Raw genomic sequence first — 15,960 nt, 5'->3', positions numbered from 1 at the left:
AAAATGAGATCAGATTTGTCTGGCAGGACTTGTTTTTGACAAATCCATGTTGGCTTCGAGTAATCACGGCATTGTTGTCAAGGTGCTTCCAGATGGATTGCTTTATCATCTGCTCCAGAATTTTCTCAGGGATTGATGTCAGACTGATTGGTCTGTAGTTCCCAGGTTCCTCCTTTTTACCCTTTTTGAAGACAGGGACAACGTTAGCCCTCCTCCAGTCATCTGGCACTTCCCCCGTCCTCCTTGATTTCTCAAAGAGAATAGAATTTTTAATTCTTCTGTCAAAACCCTGACCGCTCCCTCTGTCTTTTCCCTATCTGCTACTGGGCAATGAACCTACCAGCCATTGTGTTCTGCAAATATGCATTAGCAGCACATAGTTGAGTCTAAATAAATAAATGCTAAATAAATGTTGTATTGTGTCATTGTTGATATTCCAAAGTCATGTATCTTAGGTGCTGTATTGTTCCAGGGAGACAGAGAATGCCAGAAGAACTAGCAACCTTATAAACTGTGAAGGCCAAGTAGTTTGGTATGCCTTTTTGGGATAAAGGTTTCATCCTACTTAGGTAGCATCATTGACGGGAGAGAGAGAGAGAGAGAGAAGATAGATAAGCAGTTGTAACAATTCATGAGAAGGGAGAGAGGAACATTAAAGAGTGTCCTGTGTTTGTATTGATGTGGCAAATATCTGGATAACAAAGTAGTAGATTTTGCTCATTTGTGTTTAAAAATATAATATTGATGATGTTAGCCCTCAGGCACACTGAACTACTTTTAACCTGTACTTCAGCTAATTACTAGCCTGACAGCTTGAAATGTACACTGTATGAAAACAGGCAATTAAAATTCCACAGGCTGTCCTGAATGCAGCTGAGCTTATTTGATGTCAGTCTGGAAATCAAAGCTAAATAAGTATCTGTAAAATTTCATTTCATTCATATTGTATATGCTGTATAACAATAAAGGAAATGTAATGTCGATTTAGATTTATTGGCTGCAGTCCAACTGAGGAGCTAATGGTGTGCAAGGCATACCATTTGTGTAGCTGATTTTGTCTTCTGTCTTCAGCCACACCTCTGCTGACTTGCTTTTTAAACGTATAGGTTGGTGGGGGATACAACACAACCCAGTGATTTGGTGAAGGAAAATACTGAAGTAGGAATTAGCAGAAAAAGCTGCCTATACAGCTTTGTAGATCAAAGTAACTGAGTGCAGTAGTGTTTTGTATTCCACCACCATACCTCAAGCAAATGAAAATTTCCAGTTTTACTAAGTGTGGGACATTGACATTTATCTGAGTTTTGATTCTGGTTATTTGTAGGATTATAATAAAATGTACAGGAAAATAATGTTGTATGTGGCTTTGCTAATGCTTTCTAAGTTAAAAGGTATTTTAAAAGGAACCTCAAGTGACATCCCCTGTATACCTGCATACAGGATGTTTTCTTACACACACACACACACACACACACACAATTTCATTGCAATTTTATAATTTGAAACTGAATGCATTTTAAATGAATATAGAAACCTTTAGTGATGGGTAGGATTCCCCATGTCTTGATTCAGAATGAATTCTCCTATAATGAGATAAAGTGGGTTCTATTCAGACCAAGTCCACATTTAGCTAGTACTAATATAAAGCCTGCCCTGCTACGAGTTCCAGGACTAGCAATTTTTGGAATGATGTCACTGGGAACATGTTTAGCTATCAAGGCCTTTTCATCCTCATCACTTTTGTGAGACCCTTGCCCCGTTCTCTCCCCCCCCCCCGCCGCCCCAAGTTACCTTTCAGCAGCAGCAATGGAGAGGGCTGTTCTTTGGCCTACATTAGGTTCAAAAGCCTTGCAGCAGGGAGTTCTCAGGACAAAGATCCTTGGGAATTCTCAGAGCTTTGGGGTCCTCAGTAAGAACCTGGAAGCCTTGGAAAGCATCAATTCTGAGGCATCAGAATTATCGCCAATAACGTTTTTGGTAGATACGGGCCTAACGAAGGACTGAGGAACCAAAAGAAAATTCCCAGTACAAAGATTTCTGGGAATTGTCAGATCTTTCAAGTCCTTCTTGAAGTCTTTATTTTCCACTTGGAACTTGCTGTTGATAAGCTTTTCAAGGGAATTTTGACTCAAATAATAGAAAAAAAAATATCTCTGAACTGAAGGGGCTTTGATTCCAAAGCCCCGGTTTTGAAAATGCTTCTCCTTCCGTACATAACTTGCTACCAAGGAGCAGTCTTGACACTTTAAGGTCACACCTAATTCTGGTAACTCTTCTATCTTACCTTTGTTGTGTTTTAAATTGTTTTAGTATTTGTTTAGTACACTGCCTTGAAGACCTTATTGTCAAAAGGTGGTTCATAAATATAATTATCATAGAATCATAGAATAGTAGGGTTGGAAGGGGCCTACAAGACCATCGAGTACAACCCCCTGCTCAATGCAGGAATCCAAGTCAGAGCATCCCTGACAGATGGCTGTCCGGTCTCATCTTGAATGCCTCCAGTGTGGGAGAGCCCACCACCTCCCTAGGTAATGGGTTCCATTGTTGTATTGCTCTAACAGTCAGGACGTTTCTCCTGATGTTCAGCTGGAATCTGGCTTCCTGTAACTTGAGCCCATTATTCCGTGTCCTGTATTCTGGAATGATCGAGAAGAGATCCTGGCCTTCCTCTATGTGACAACCTTTCAAGTACTTGAAGAACACTATCATATCTCCCTTCAGTCTTCTCTTCTCAAGGCTAAACATGCCCAGTCCTTTCAGTCTCTCCTCATAGGGCTTTGTTTCCAGTCCCCTGACCATCTTTGTTGCCCTCCTCTGAACCCTCTCCACCTTGTCTGCATCCTTCTTCAAGTGTGGTGCCCAGAACTGGACACAGTACTCCAGATGAGGCCTAACCAGTGCTGAGTAGAGGGGAACTAGTATTTCCCGGGATTTGGAAGCTAGGCTTCTATTAATGCAGCCCAAAATAGCATTTGTCTTTTTTGCAGCCACATCACATTGTTGGCTCATATTCAGCTTGTGATCTACAACAATTCCAAGATCCTTCTCACTTGTAGTGTTGACCACATATACCCCATCTTGTAACTGTGGATTTGGTTTCTTTTTCCTAGGTGCAGAACTTGGCATTTATCCCTATTAAATGTCATTCTGTTGTTTTCTGCCCAGCTCTCCAGTCTATCCAGATCACTTTGAATTTTGTTTCTGTCTTCCAAAGTATTAGCTATCCCACCCAATTTTGTGTTATCTGCAGATTTGATCAGCATTCCCGGCACTTCCTCCTCCAAGTCATTAATAAAAATGTTGAAGAGCAGTGGGCTCAGGGCTGAGCCCTGCAGTACCCCGCTCATTACCTCTCCCCAGTTTGAGAAGATCCCATTGATAAGCACTCTTTGAGTCCGATTCTGTAGCCAACTATGGATCATCATCATCTACAAAAATAAAACAATAATACCTGCTTACTCCTTCCCCAGGAGTACCTTTTCATGGCTTCTGTAACTATCTTGCCATGGATTCCTAAATTTTACTTGTCTACCTCCCAGCTTCTAGCATTTACCCCTCTGGCATTTTCTCCTGAATATCCCACCTTCAGCTCCATTGTAATGATCTTGGGAACCAAAATGTACTACATGTTGGTGTACGGGTGAAACAGTTCTGGGGAAAACCTGAAGTGAATTGATACCTAAGGCAGCAGACTTTTTTAGTTCAGTTGTACTAAGAATTTCACATTGTTAAGTACACTTTGTTTGTTCCACACTTCACTTTCCTGTGGCATCATTTTACAAGGTTTGGAGCAAACATTACATAGTGTCAGAAGGAAAACTGAAAGTAAAACAGTGAAGCAAAAAATAGACCAGCTAAAGCCTACAGGAAAGATAGTTTCGAAGAAAATGCAGTAGAAAACTGGAGAAGATTAAAATGGGGATTGAATTGTACTGCATTCTAAGGCTTTCTTCATTGGGAGCTTTTATCCTGCAATTGAGATTGCTCCTTCATATCAAAAAATGGAGATGAAAGTTAACGAACTATAAGATAGGCTCACAACGAATGAAATTATGACGCAAGCTCTTTTCAAAAATATCTCTGCCAGAATTTCCCAACTGGAGGCCTTCACGTGCAGATCCAATGTACGTATTATTGGGATTAAAAATCTGCCTACTGGTGTAAATTTGCCTACCTTTGTGGACAAGCTTTTGCATGAGATACTCCCTGTGCCATCTGATTATTTACTTGATATTGAGCAGGCATTTCGTGTACCAAATGCTAAAGGGACTGACCATACGATTATAGTCCGATTTGCAAGAGTCTCCACAAATAATTATATCCTGCGTTTGGCAAGAAAGGGTGGAAGTCGTTTTTGGAAACAAGATAAAGTTATGTTGTTTCCAGATTACATCAAAGAGGTGGCGAATAAAAGATGGCAATTCATCAAGGTGAAGAATATGGCAAAACAAATGAACATGCAATATTATTTAAAATATCCTGCTACATTTTGCATTGTTTCTGAAGGTCAGATGAAGAAGTTCCTAAACCATGAAATAGCGGAGGCATGGCTGAACGTAAAAATGTGTGAGATTTCTGTTTCAGCCCCACAAACTGGAATTTTTAAATAAGCTTTGTTAACTGTTTATGTTTAGTCTACATGATTCAGGCTAGGCCAGAAGATATCTGATTATACATATATTGGTTTACTTTCTTGCATTTTTCTTCTCTTTTTTATTTTTCTTTAAATTATCTTTTTGCAAAATAGATATGATATGCTGTATTTAAATATATTGTTTGAGGGTGTATTGTGCACACTCATTTATATATCTAGTATAAAATATATCACTGATTGTTGTAAGGTTGCTTTCAAGCTTTATTATTATATAATATTATAATTTCATCTTTTTAAAATCACTATTACTACTATTATTATTATCATTACTATAAGATTACTCAGTAAGATTTTTGGTTGGTTGAATTGTTAAGCTTTATTATTACTATTATATTTTAACTTAAGGGCAATATATGGTTACTGGGAATGAATTGTAGGCCTTCTTTCTTGTTATAGGATTGATGATATGATATTGAAATGTAAGGTTGATTATTAAATTGTAATATTGCTAGTGATATAGGTATAGTTTTTAAAATAGAATGGCATCTGAAGCCCGTGGGTATTGGAGTTTAAATTTAACCCTTTAAAAGAGGAGAGGGAAGAAAAGAGAGGAAAAAGGAAAATTTATTTTTTCTTTTTCTTTTCTTTTCTTTTCTTTTCCTTTCTTTTTCTTTTTGTTATTGTTGTGTCCTCATAAGACTATTGCATTGTTGGGAAACTGTAGTTATTGATCAGGTTGTTGGTATTGTTTATTTCATTTATAAAGACAAAATAAATATAAAGTATTTTTTTAAAAAAGAAGAAAAGAGATTACTCCTTCATGGAAGTTTGCAGGCTCTTTACATGACGCCATGAATTTCCAGGCCATCTCCTGCACTAAATGCCCTTTGTTCCGTTTTTAAATAGATCACAGATAATGAGCTATCAAATTACCCCGTTGTGTTCTGTGAGTTCCCTCTGTTAAAAGAGGAACAAGTTCAATGAAAGATAATGGAAGACTCAGATATGGGGAGAAGGAGGGGGGAAGGGAAGCAGGTGAAAAAGGGAGTCAGTTGTGATCCTGCATTTAAAACAGAAGCAAAAAGCCCCCTTTTAAATGCAGGATTTTAGTCTGGTGTAGGGATGCCATACGTGAGGCAGTTAAGGAAGATAAGATACTTCAGTCATCACTAGTTCTTCATGTGGTTCGTGAAAGAGAAACAATTACTTCATCCTTTCCAGTTTGATTAGGGGGGGAAATGGGTTTTGATTAATAATTTGAAGCATACCACTCACCAAGAAGAAAATTTATATATGAAAAACATGTAAGCCCTGAGCAGGGTACACAAACACAAGTAAGGGGTACAAAGTTGCACATGCTGGCCCTGCCCTCTACATCCCAGTGTGCACCAGGTCCCACCCACCCCTCAATCCCCAGTGGAAAGGTCTCCTCCTAGCTTTGCTTGTATTGTTCTGTGCACCTTACTCGTATTTGTGGACCCTGTTCAGACTAAACACCTGAACAGCATATTTTTCACTAGACTCAAAGAAGTCACTCATGTGTGACTTGACTCAAATTGCTCCCAAAATTCACAAATGTGTGCGAAAAGGTTTAAATCAGTCACAATATGGGTCTCTGCCATGGGTGTTGAACCTCTTTCAGAAGGACCAAATCAGAGAAGCTCTTGGGGGCCATATTATAGTGGTGGGTGGGACCACTAAAATATGTAAAATTAAGGGGACATAATTTCAAGGAAAGGGTATGTTGCAACTTCTAGTCTTGTTCTGTAGGGTAGATTTCTATCACCGTGTCCTGAGGATGGGGACAGGGTGCTGGGAGCAGTCTGGCGTGCCACTTCTGAGCTCAGCCCTTGCCCTTCTTGACTCATAACATCAAAGAGCGATGGACTGAGTGACTGGATCCAGTAGATAGTGAATGCCTCTTCAAGAAAGGGAGCAATCCTAGCTACCTTTTCTGAGGTGGTCATAAGACTGCTCTTTAAAAAGTCCTCGTTAGACCTAGGAAGATAGCAACAATTATCAGCAGGTCACTAATATTCCCTTCCTGGGCAGGGTGCTTGTGCAAATGATTACTATACAACTTCAGGCATTTTTGGATGAGGCTGATTATCTGGATCCATCTGGTTTCAGGCCTAGTTGTGGCACAGAAACTGCTTTGGTCATCCCAATGGCCAGGAAGATAGGGGATTGCAATCCTGCAAATTCTCCTGGACCTTTCGTTGGCCTTCAGTACCATTGACCATGGTATCCTTCTGGATAGTCTGTCTGGCTTAGGGCTTGGGGGCTGTGAAGAAATGCCATGAATAGGGATGTACGAAAGTTCCGCCACGGATCTCGGGGAGGCCGAATGCCAGCGCATTCGGCCCCCCGAAATCGGTGGCGGAATGGCCCGCCACCCCCCCGGGATGGGACTTACCTTGGGCGGATCTTCCTGGCGGCGGTGGCTCCAGTGGTGGTTCCAGCGGCGGTGCGGCAGCGGCCGTTCTTCCAACCGGCTGCCGCCACCGCCATTTCCAGGTTAAAAAACCCCCCAAAAACGTGATAGGCTACGTAAAGATTTACGTAGCCTATCACAGCTAGATTTAAAAAAAACACCGTGATAGGCTACGTAAATGTTTACGTAGCCTATCACGGCTGACTTAAAAAAAAAAAAACCTCCGCGCATACGCAAATGGCGGCGGCCATGGCCACCACCATTTGCGTTCCTTATTTTGGCACATCTGAGTCTACGTAAACATTTACGTAGACTAAAACAGCGAAAATAAGGGGAACGCAAATAGCGTAGACGCTATGCTATTTGCGTTCCCCTTATTTTCGCCGTCTTAGTCTACATAAATGTTTATGTAGACTAAGACGTGCCAAAATAAGGAACGCAAATGGCAGCGGCCATGGCCGCTGCCATTTGCGTACGCGCGTTTTTTTTGGTGTTCTTTTAAATCAGCCGTGATAGGCTACGTAAACATTTACGCAGCCTATCACGGCTGACTGCAGGGACGCAAACGGCGGCAGCTATGGCCGCCGCCATTTGCGTCCCTGCTAGCCAGCGGCCGGATGTCCGGCTGCTGGCAGAGCCAGCCGGCGGCTCCGCAGAATCGCTGCAGAGCACAGCCGGCCGGCCAGGATTCCGGGAGCGCCTCCCCCCCCCGGCGAGGATTCAGGGGGGAGGGACGGAATGCCCCCCCCACCATCAGCATAATCCCCGAAAGGTAAGTGATTTTCGTACATCCCTAGCCGTGAATATAACTGTTGCTGTTCTTTAATGTTTACTTTGTGTGGCCTCTGAAAGGCTGTAATGTATCTGAGAAGGCCTGTGGCCTTGCTTTGTTACTGTCAAAGGCTGTGTAGTGCTTGCTTAGTGACATTTTGAGGGGGAGAGAGACTGTCATTTTGAATATTTATAGATGGGGCCTGGATCAGGTGAATTCAGTTTTGATTAGATGGGGATTCTAGCTAGGTGGAAAAGAGTAGTTGGGAAAAGACAGTTGACAGCTAAGGAGTTTACAGTTAGGGATGTCGTCTGGGGAGAGGCGGAGAAAGCCTGCTGGTTGGAGGGTGATGTTATAGAAGGACTAAGAAAAAGCTGAGGAGAAAGTGAATAGCTAAGGCCTATCTGTTAAGCTATTCCTTCTAGGGATGTATGAAACTCACTTACCTTTTCACGGATTGATTCGTGGTGGGGGGAGAGGCGCTCCATCCCTCCCCCCAGACTCCTCGACGGCTGGGGAGGTGATCCAGTCCTCCCCCCCGGAATCCTGCCTGGGCAGCTCTGCAGAGCAGCCGGCCAGGGCCGTCTGCAGCCGGATTTCCGGCCGCGGACGGGCTGGTGCGGACGCAAATGGCAGCCGCCATAGCGACCGCCATTTGCATCCAGCCAGGCTGCCATGATAAGCTACGTAAGAATTTACGTAGCCAATCACGGCTAACCCCCCCAAAAAAAAACCACCGTACACAAATCGTGGCGGCTACGGCGGCCACCATTTGCGTTCCCTATTTTTCGCCATTCTAGCCTACATAAATATTTACGTAGGCTATTACAGTGAAAAAAAGGGGAACGCAAATAGCGTAGTGGGCGCTATTTGCGTTCCTTTGTTTTTCGCCATTCTAGCCTACGTAAATATTTATGTAAGAATTTACGTAGCCTGTCATGGCTGAAAGGACAGCAATGGCAGCCACAGCAGCCCGGCCGTGGCTGGCCAGGAGACCAGCCGCCGGAGCCGCTGCTGCCGCTGCCGCCACCACCGAATCTGCCGGATCCGCCCCAGGTACGTGCCGTCCCGGGGGGATTCCGCGGGGGGGCGGGGGGCAGGAGGCCATTCCACCATGGATTCCGGGGGGCCGGATTCTTTAGATTCCGGCCTCACTGGAATCCGTGGCGGAATACTCTGCCATCCCTAATTCCTTCTCTGTTGGATAACCATACATGGCTGGTGAGGATCAGGAATCGGGACCAGGTGGCTGTGTTATGCCAGGAGGCTGCCCTAAGAGCTTGCCAGAAGAAGGTTACACAAGCAAGCATTAAGACCCAGATAAATGGTCTTAGCAACCAAAAATACAACCGAGGATCTTTGGGAGTCAGAGAAGATTGTGCCCGAGAGCTGCACCTGGTTGTGAGTATATTTGGCATGGGTAGAGGTTAAGGGAATTTTGCCTGAGGTAAAAGAAGTCATTAAGAGGCTTGTATTAGCAACAGTGTCTCTTGAGCCCTTAAGAAGTGTCAGCAAGCATTCTTTTGAAAATGCCAAACTAAATATTAGTATTCCCTTATGTACAAAATATCCCTTTAATAAATTAACTTGTTTAATAGCTCATCTTGTCTCTAGTGTTGGTACCCACCTCAAACCTAAGCCTCTAATAAGAGGCTACATGGAGGTTTTAAAGTATTCTAAGAGAATTTGTGGAAGCGGGAAAGAGCCAGCTTGTGAAACTCTGAGCTATAATGGCAGAGAGTTCCTTAGGCTCTGAAATATCAGCATTTGCTAAAAATAAGAAACCCCATAGGTGAGATTGCCCAGTGAAGCAGCAGTTCCTCCATAGGTAGTGGCAGCGCCAGGAGAGAAATCCCCCATAGGGGCCTTATCCTTTTAGTAGTTTTTTCTGAAGAATGTCCCTGGAAATGACACTACATCAGGTGTAATGTTGTTCTCATAAAGCATTCTGATCCACCTTACAAGGCAATGCTATCAGGTTACTGACAGCAGCCTAGTCAACACTTGAGACAGTGTCACAGCCTTTTGGTTTATGTGAATTCTCCCCGCCCCCCCCGGAAGATTAACCCTATCTTTAAGGATGTTGTCACCCACCTGAACGTAACGAAAATTTCTGGGCCAAATAGTTCAGGCAAGCACTAAAACAAAGAAATTATAAGAAAACATTTTGAATTATCACCAAAGAAATCACCAATAATTTAGTGATACCATAACTATTTACAATCTTTGATGGCAGTAGTGGGTTTTGGCAAATCCAGCTGGATGACTAAAGTTCCAGGTTGTACTCAGTACACCTTTGGTACAGAATCTCTTCACTTCCAGAGCTCTACCAAAGGGTGATCCAACTGAGGTCTTGATAGTGTCACGTGGTTAAAACCTGATGCAACTAAAATTGTGGCCATAGCTGAAATGCACAGTCCAAAGAACAATGCCAAAATTAAAACATTTCTAGAAATGGTCAGGTATCTTCTTTAGAAGTGTTTATTCCAGACACGATTAACACCATTAAGGACACAATCCTACACAACCTCACCTGGGTGTAAGTGTAATTGAATTAAGTGGCAGTTCTGAGTAGACATGTATAATTGCACATAAGACATTTATTGGTCAAAAATGTTGAGTTGCACTAGATGCCAATCCATGAAATAGCATGTAAGCAGTTGAAGGCATCTGAAGGCATCTGTGTTGAAGTATTTTGTTCAGTGAATGCCAGTTCTACATAATTAAGTGTTGTACCGTTGCAGAATGACTTGCCTGTTGCATATAGTTCCAAAGCACTGACAGCAACCCAACAGAACTTTAGCGTAAACAGCAAAAGGAGTTCAATTGTCACTTCATCTCTAGATTCACCAGGTGGCCTTGGGCAAGTCACCATATCTCAGCCTTAATTTCCTAGCTATGAAATGTGAATAATAGTATACAGTGAATAACTTTGAGAATACATTCAATACATAATTGTTATTGCTTTTTTTCAAATTTACTGATAGAACGTGCAATCATTCTAAACAAATTAAATATATTCTGCTCTGAGAGACCAGGAGGCAGACTTTAATGTATCTCACTTATTCTATGACTCAGCCAACCAATAATGATGAGTTTACTTGAAATAGCTCATAATTCTGGATATATGTCATTTAGAAAGCTGTTAATCCTTATCCATTGTTAAAACCACACAGATTTATGTTAATTAGCTTTAGCGTTGCAGTTTATTTTGTTTGAAATATTTCGGAGGATCAGTAAAACTGCCTTTAAAAATGGTGCTTGACATTGTTTATACTTAACTGAAATGCCGTTTTCAGGTATTGAAGGAGGCATCTTAATATCAGGAGACCATAAATAATATGCAGTAATGCATTCTTAGAATCAACAAGACACTTGCAAATACAGAATATTACAGGCTTTATCATGTATCTACTCTTGAAAAGCCTAATAATTGCTTTAAATTATTCAAAGCAAATTTGAGCTGACATACTTGGAAGACTTAGCACAATGTTTTGCCAAAATGATGAAGATGTTTCATAAAAACATCCAACGGTTTCTAGTGTGGCATAATTGCAGATCACTTTTGCTAAGTACATCTCTATCTATCTATCTATCTATCTATCGGCCCATTGGAGACTAATGTGAAGTTTAACCACACCATTTAAGACTACATGTGAACTTGCATTACTTTTGGTTAATGTTTATGTTATCCTAATGTATTAAAATATATGGCATCACTCAGAGTTGTCTTCTCTTAGCAGCCATTCCTCCTGGCTGCAGCAGAGGGAGAGGTGAACCAACAAGGCTTTGTAACAGAGAGGTTGTAAACCTGCAGGTTTTAACCTTTGCACAGCATCTGGAAAACATTAAACACTTTATAAAATGGGCAGTTCTGTTCTTTAAAGGAGTTTTCTTATATATTTAGCATTTTCTTATATGCTTTTTTGTACATAAAAGCAGTGAACAAAATATGGGAAAATATATTATGAAACAAAATACAGATATAACTTTAAAAAACAATGGAATCTGAACATTGAGGTTTGTGTAGCTGAAAATGTAAAGACAAGGAGGAACAGGAGGCATTTTTTGTCTTTGTTCTACTCAGTGGAGGATGGTGGCTCTGATGTCAGTGGGGTGGTGGATCCACTCTGAGTTTCAGTCAGAACCAGTGGAGCGGGTTTACCACCCCCCTGACATTGGAGTCACCATCTTCCACTAGTCCTACTCCCACCTTTCCTGGCTCCTGCCAGGGCAGTCTATCAAACAGCATCCCCTTAGGATTGCGCACCAATTGTTGATAAATTATTTGAGCTATGTTGTAAAAACTCAGTAGCAGTTGCTGACATGGTGTGCTCTGAAGAGTCTGTTGCCATTGAGCACAGTGGCCAAGGGGCAGGGTAACCTGATGCCCTTACCAGGAACGTTATAAGACATCAGCAGAGGCATGGAGGCTTCTAGGTTAGCACTGTGTCAGACAAGTAGCAGTGCCCAACAAAGGCTGTTGATGTCATGTTGACCCAAGCTGAATGCCACTGTCCCATCCGCAGCTGCACACCTGCACAATGCTGACGGACCTAGTAGATGCAGGGTGCCTGATTCGGATCTTAAAATCCCCCCACCCCCTATGCTAGGGCCCTGATCCAGCTTGGGCTACCTGCACCTACTCTAGAGAAAAAATGGGGGCGGGGAGAAGAAGATGTAAGTGCTAGACACAGATTTACAGTAATACCTGCTTTGGCCCTGTGGCTCCTTTGGAGCTGTGTTTGATTCCTGGAAGCTTCCCTTCTTATGTGAACTCCTCTGCTTAGTCTCAGCTGCCTGATTGGATGGCCCTCAACAGTGGATCAGAGAGAGAAGATCTACTCCTAGCTACATCTGAATGGGGATGGTAAACCAGTGAAGCTCTGGCCAAAAATAGCTGGAGAGATTTACCCAGACATGCTGCATCCTCTCCTACCCCCTTTTTTCACTACCTGAAGGAGTTCCCCAAGCTCTCTGCACAATAGAACTGCCTCCCCACATCCTGCCGTGTGTGTGCAGAAGACTGAGAGCTTCTATAGATTTAATTCAACATTGTTTGCTATAAATATTAATGTTTGCTATCATTAACATAGGCTGTGTTCACTGTACAACTTCATGGTTTTCAAGTAGTATAACCAATTCATGTCTTTGCTCTTTTAGGACTCACAGCATGTCTCTACAGGGCACAGCAATCAAAGTAAGAATAACCTTCATTTTGCAGTTGCATTTGTTGGGAATGCTGATTTTATGTGTACACAATAAAATAAATGGAGAGAAATAGTGGAAATACAATAGTCCTTAATGTATTTTGAATGTCGATGTAGAATTGGGAGTAATCTTGGACCCTGTGCATAGGATAAATTTTGTTTGTCATGTCTTGTTATAAGATGAACAAGCTAGATTTTTTTTTTCTTTTAAGACTGGTTCATTTTCTAAAACAATGGCAACTGAATGCAGTGCATTGTGTGCATTTTCTGCCCGCCCAACACTGATACCAAGTTCCTAAAATTGCTGTTTGGCTTTGTTATTAATTGGTGGTTATAAAGATGTTAATATTATACAACACCAACTTAGTAAATGTACTGTGTTGAACATATAGGCTTGGATCCTAAGATAAGTTAACTTAAGTAAGTTTAAGGAAGGAAAGTTTCCTATCTGCCTCTCTGCAGCCACCTGGGACCCCCAAAAAGCTTCTCCAAAGGGTCTGGGTCCCTACTGAACAATGTGGGTTGGGGGGGGGGTTGGAGGGTATGGGGAATGTTCCTTCTGTGAACGTCCTTAAGGTAACTTATCTTAGGCTCTAATTTGAGCAATTCCCCCTTCCCCCAGCAGCCCCCATAGACCATCCTACATGGTTCAGGAAGCTCCTCCTCACTAATCCTCCAGAGAACCTTTCGGGTCACAAGGGAGAGGAAAACAAAAATGTTCTTTCTGTGAATGTCCTTAGGATCCAAGCAATTTTCTTGAGATTCCTTAAGCATGTACCCTAAGCAAGGACAATATGTAGGGGGCTGGATCCAGGATCTGCCTTCAGTGGATGAAGGGAACAACTTATACAAAGTGCCTCCATGTGATTTTCAGGGCTCTCCCTCCCCACTGCACAGCTCACCCCATTCAGTGTGCTCCCCCAACCCTCTGGGTAGCATTTTCAGGGACCTATAGGGTTATTGTGGGGAAGAGGGTGCGGGGAAGTCTGCTTCCGCCAACCAAATTGAATGCACTTAGTTCTGGATCCAACCAGAGTACTTTAATTTATTCCTGACATTTTACTTCTCATTTAGGTATCTCCAGCCTAGGAATAGTGATTTAATTACATTTATGGGTTGTTAAAACATGTAGCCCCTGCACTGCGAGGAAAGAGCATTCTTATGTGAGGTGAATTATTGGTTCTCTCCTTTGACATCTCTGATTGGTATTAAAGTTGCCCTGCATATTAAAAATGCATGGCCCTGTCCTGCTCACAACATGAAAGCATCCCAGTCATAAGCTGTACTATGTGAGTTTCATGACCTATCATGCAGCAGATAGCAGTATTTGCAAATTATGGAAGCTGTGTTTGATGAAGAAAAATGCTACTGTGCCAACAGATACAGCTTTGAAAATGACCAGTCACCTACAGAGCAAGGTGAAATGCACCCAGAGGGGGAGATGTTAGGAGGCTTTTGGTTTTATAGAGACAGCACTTTTCTAAGTAAAGGTCAGGGATGGAAAGCAGTGTGGGAAAATGCAGCACACTGTGGCATTGCAGTGCAGTGCGGTAGTGCTTACTTACCAGCAAGTGTTCGATAGCATTGTGAAGGACTAGCATTAAGGAAATATTAAAATGGTAAAGAGGTTGGGTTTCAGTGACAGCAGTGACAGCAGGAGGTACTAAAAAGCAAACTGGATATAAAGGGCTTTTCTACATGAGACATTTAATATGTGCTCGTCATTCCCTGCTCACAGTTGTTTATGGGTTCCTTAGACAATGTTGTGACCATCCAGTTTCACCTCTGTGTCTAACTAGCACTTTCAGTGAGTTTTTTAGAGCAGAGAAAATGCAGCATTTAATTGTGAAAGTGAAAGAAAGCACTGTTTCTACTTGTGTATTTGCACTATTCCACTATACCACAGTGCCACCTAGAGGTTATGTACCACAAAAGCAGGAAAGGGAAAGCTCTTTGTGTAGTGCTCAGATCTCAATTCTGTGACAAAACCGAAAGTAGATACAGCTGATTAACAGCTTCATCTAGAAAACCTTACAGATGGACCAACTGCTCTAAATACTACATAAGAGGGGCATAACATGAATAACTTGCTTTATGAATAACTTACATTAAATCACAGTCTTTGCATAGGTCTGATAATTATCTCCAGTGTTAAATTGTCACCAGTCTATATGGTTTGTGAAATATACTAATAGTGAAAAAAGAAAATTACTATGATCCCCAGAAGCAGGAGAGGAAGTCAGTGCACACATAGCGGAGCTCTCCCCGCTCTTCCTGAATACCAACCAATTACTTTCCACCACAAACACAAACATCGTTGAGCAGTGAAGTAGTCATGTGCAAGAATTCAGGCATGTAAGCTAAACATAGAGCAAAAACTTGCCAAATGGAATTGCCTTAGTATGTATGTTTCCTGTAACTGAGTGTGTGCAGTAAAAACAGAGTGAGAGAGACGGCTTCTTTCTTAAAAGTTCACTTTCACACGCAAAGTATCTGGCAACAAGTCAGGGCAGTAAAAAAAAATTCCTATCAACACAAAGATTGCAGTCAGACGTAATGCTAAACATAGTTTAGCACTACAGGAATGAGTCTGGGTGAGCCTTGGGCTTGCACACTCTCCCTTACCTCTTTTACAAACCACAGTTTTTATTCTGACTGAACCTTAAACTGTGGTTAGGATTGACAGTGGTCTGTCTGAACAAACCAAAATCTTAAATTATGGTTTGAAGTTGGCTTGTTCAGACAAACAATAGTTAAAACTAACCAATTTGTACTGGTCCAGACTTAACAAACCACGGTTAGTTTAAAGGAGGAAGTCAATGTTTCCAGTCTCTTCTTGGCCACACCAGAGGATGAGAGGGGAATGCACAAGCCCAAGTTTCACCCAGGCTTGTTCCTGTAGCACTAAACCATGGTTTAGCATTATATCCAAACAAAGCCATTCTGA

The 15,960-nt window shown here is 42.0% G+C and overlaps 1 protein-coding gene across 2 annotated transcripts in view; it reads left to right on the top strand.

The window, feature by feature from the left end:
• The window catches only part of AFF3 (ALF transcription elongation factor 3), a 354,490-nt gene that overhangs the window by 179,427 nt on the left and 159,103 nt on the right, over positions 1 to 15,960 (top strand). For both annotated transcript variants that reach the window (XM_084844410.1, XM_084844411.1), the window contains exon 6: positions 12,967 to 13,003. In XM_084844410.1, coding sequence (XP_084700536.1) covers positions 12,967 to 13,003 — 37 coding nt within the window. The remainder of the gene's footprint in view (positions 1 to 12,966; positions 13,004 to 15,960) is intronic.

The sequence above is a fragment of the Heloderma suspectum genome, chromosome 3 (assembly GCF_057233095.1).
Source record: "Heloderma suspectum isolate Gila_16-S chromosome 3, 16-S_ref, whole genome shotgun sequence".
In the NCBI taxonomy this organism is placed as follows: Eukaryota; Metazoa; Chordata; class Lepidosauria; order Squamata; family Helodermatidae; genus Heloderma; species Heloderma suspectum.
This window is presented reverse-complemented; position numbering and strand designations above follow the sequence as displayed.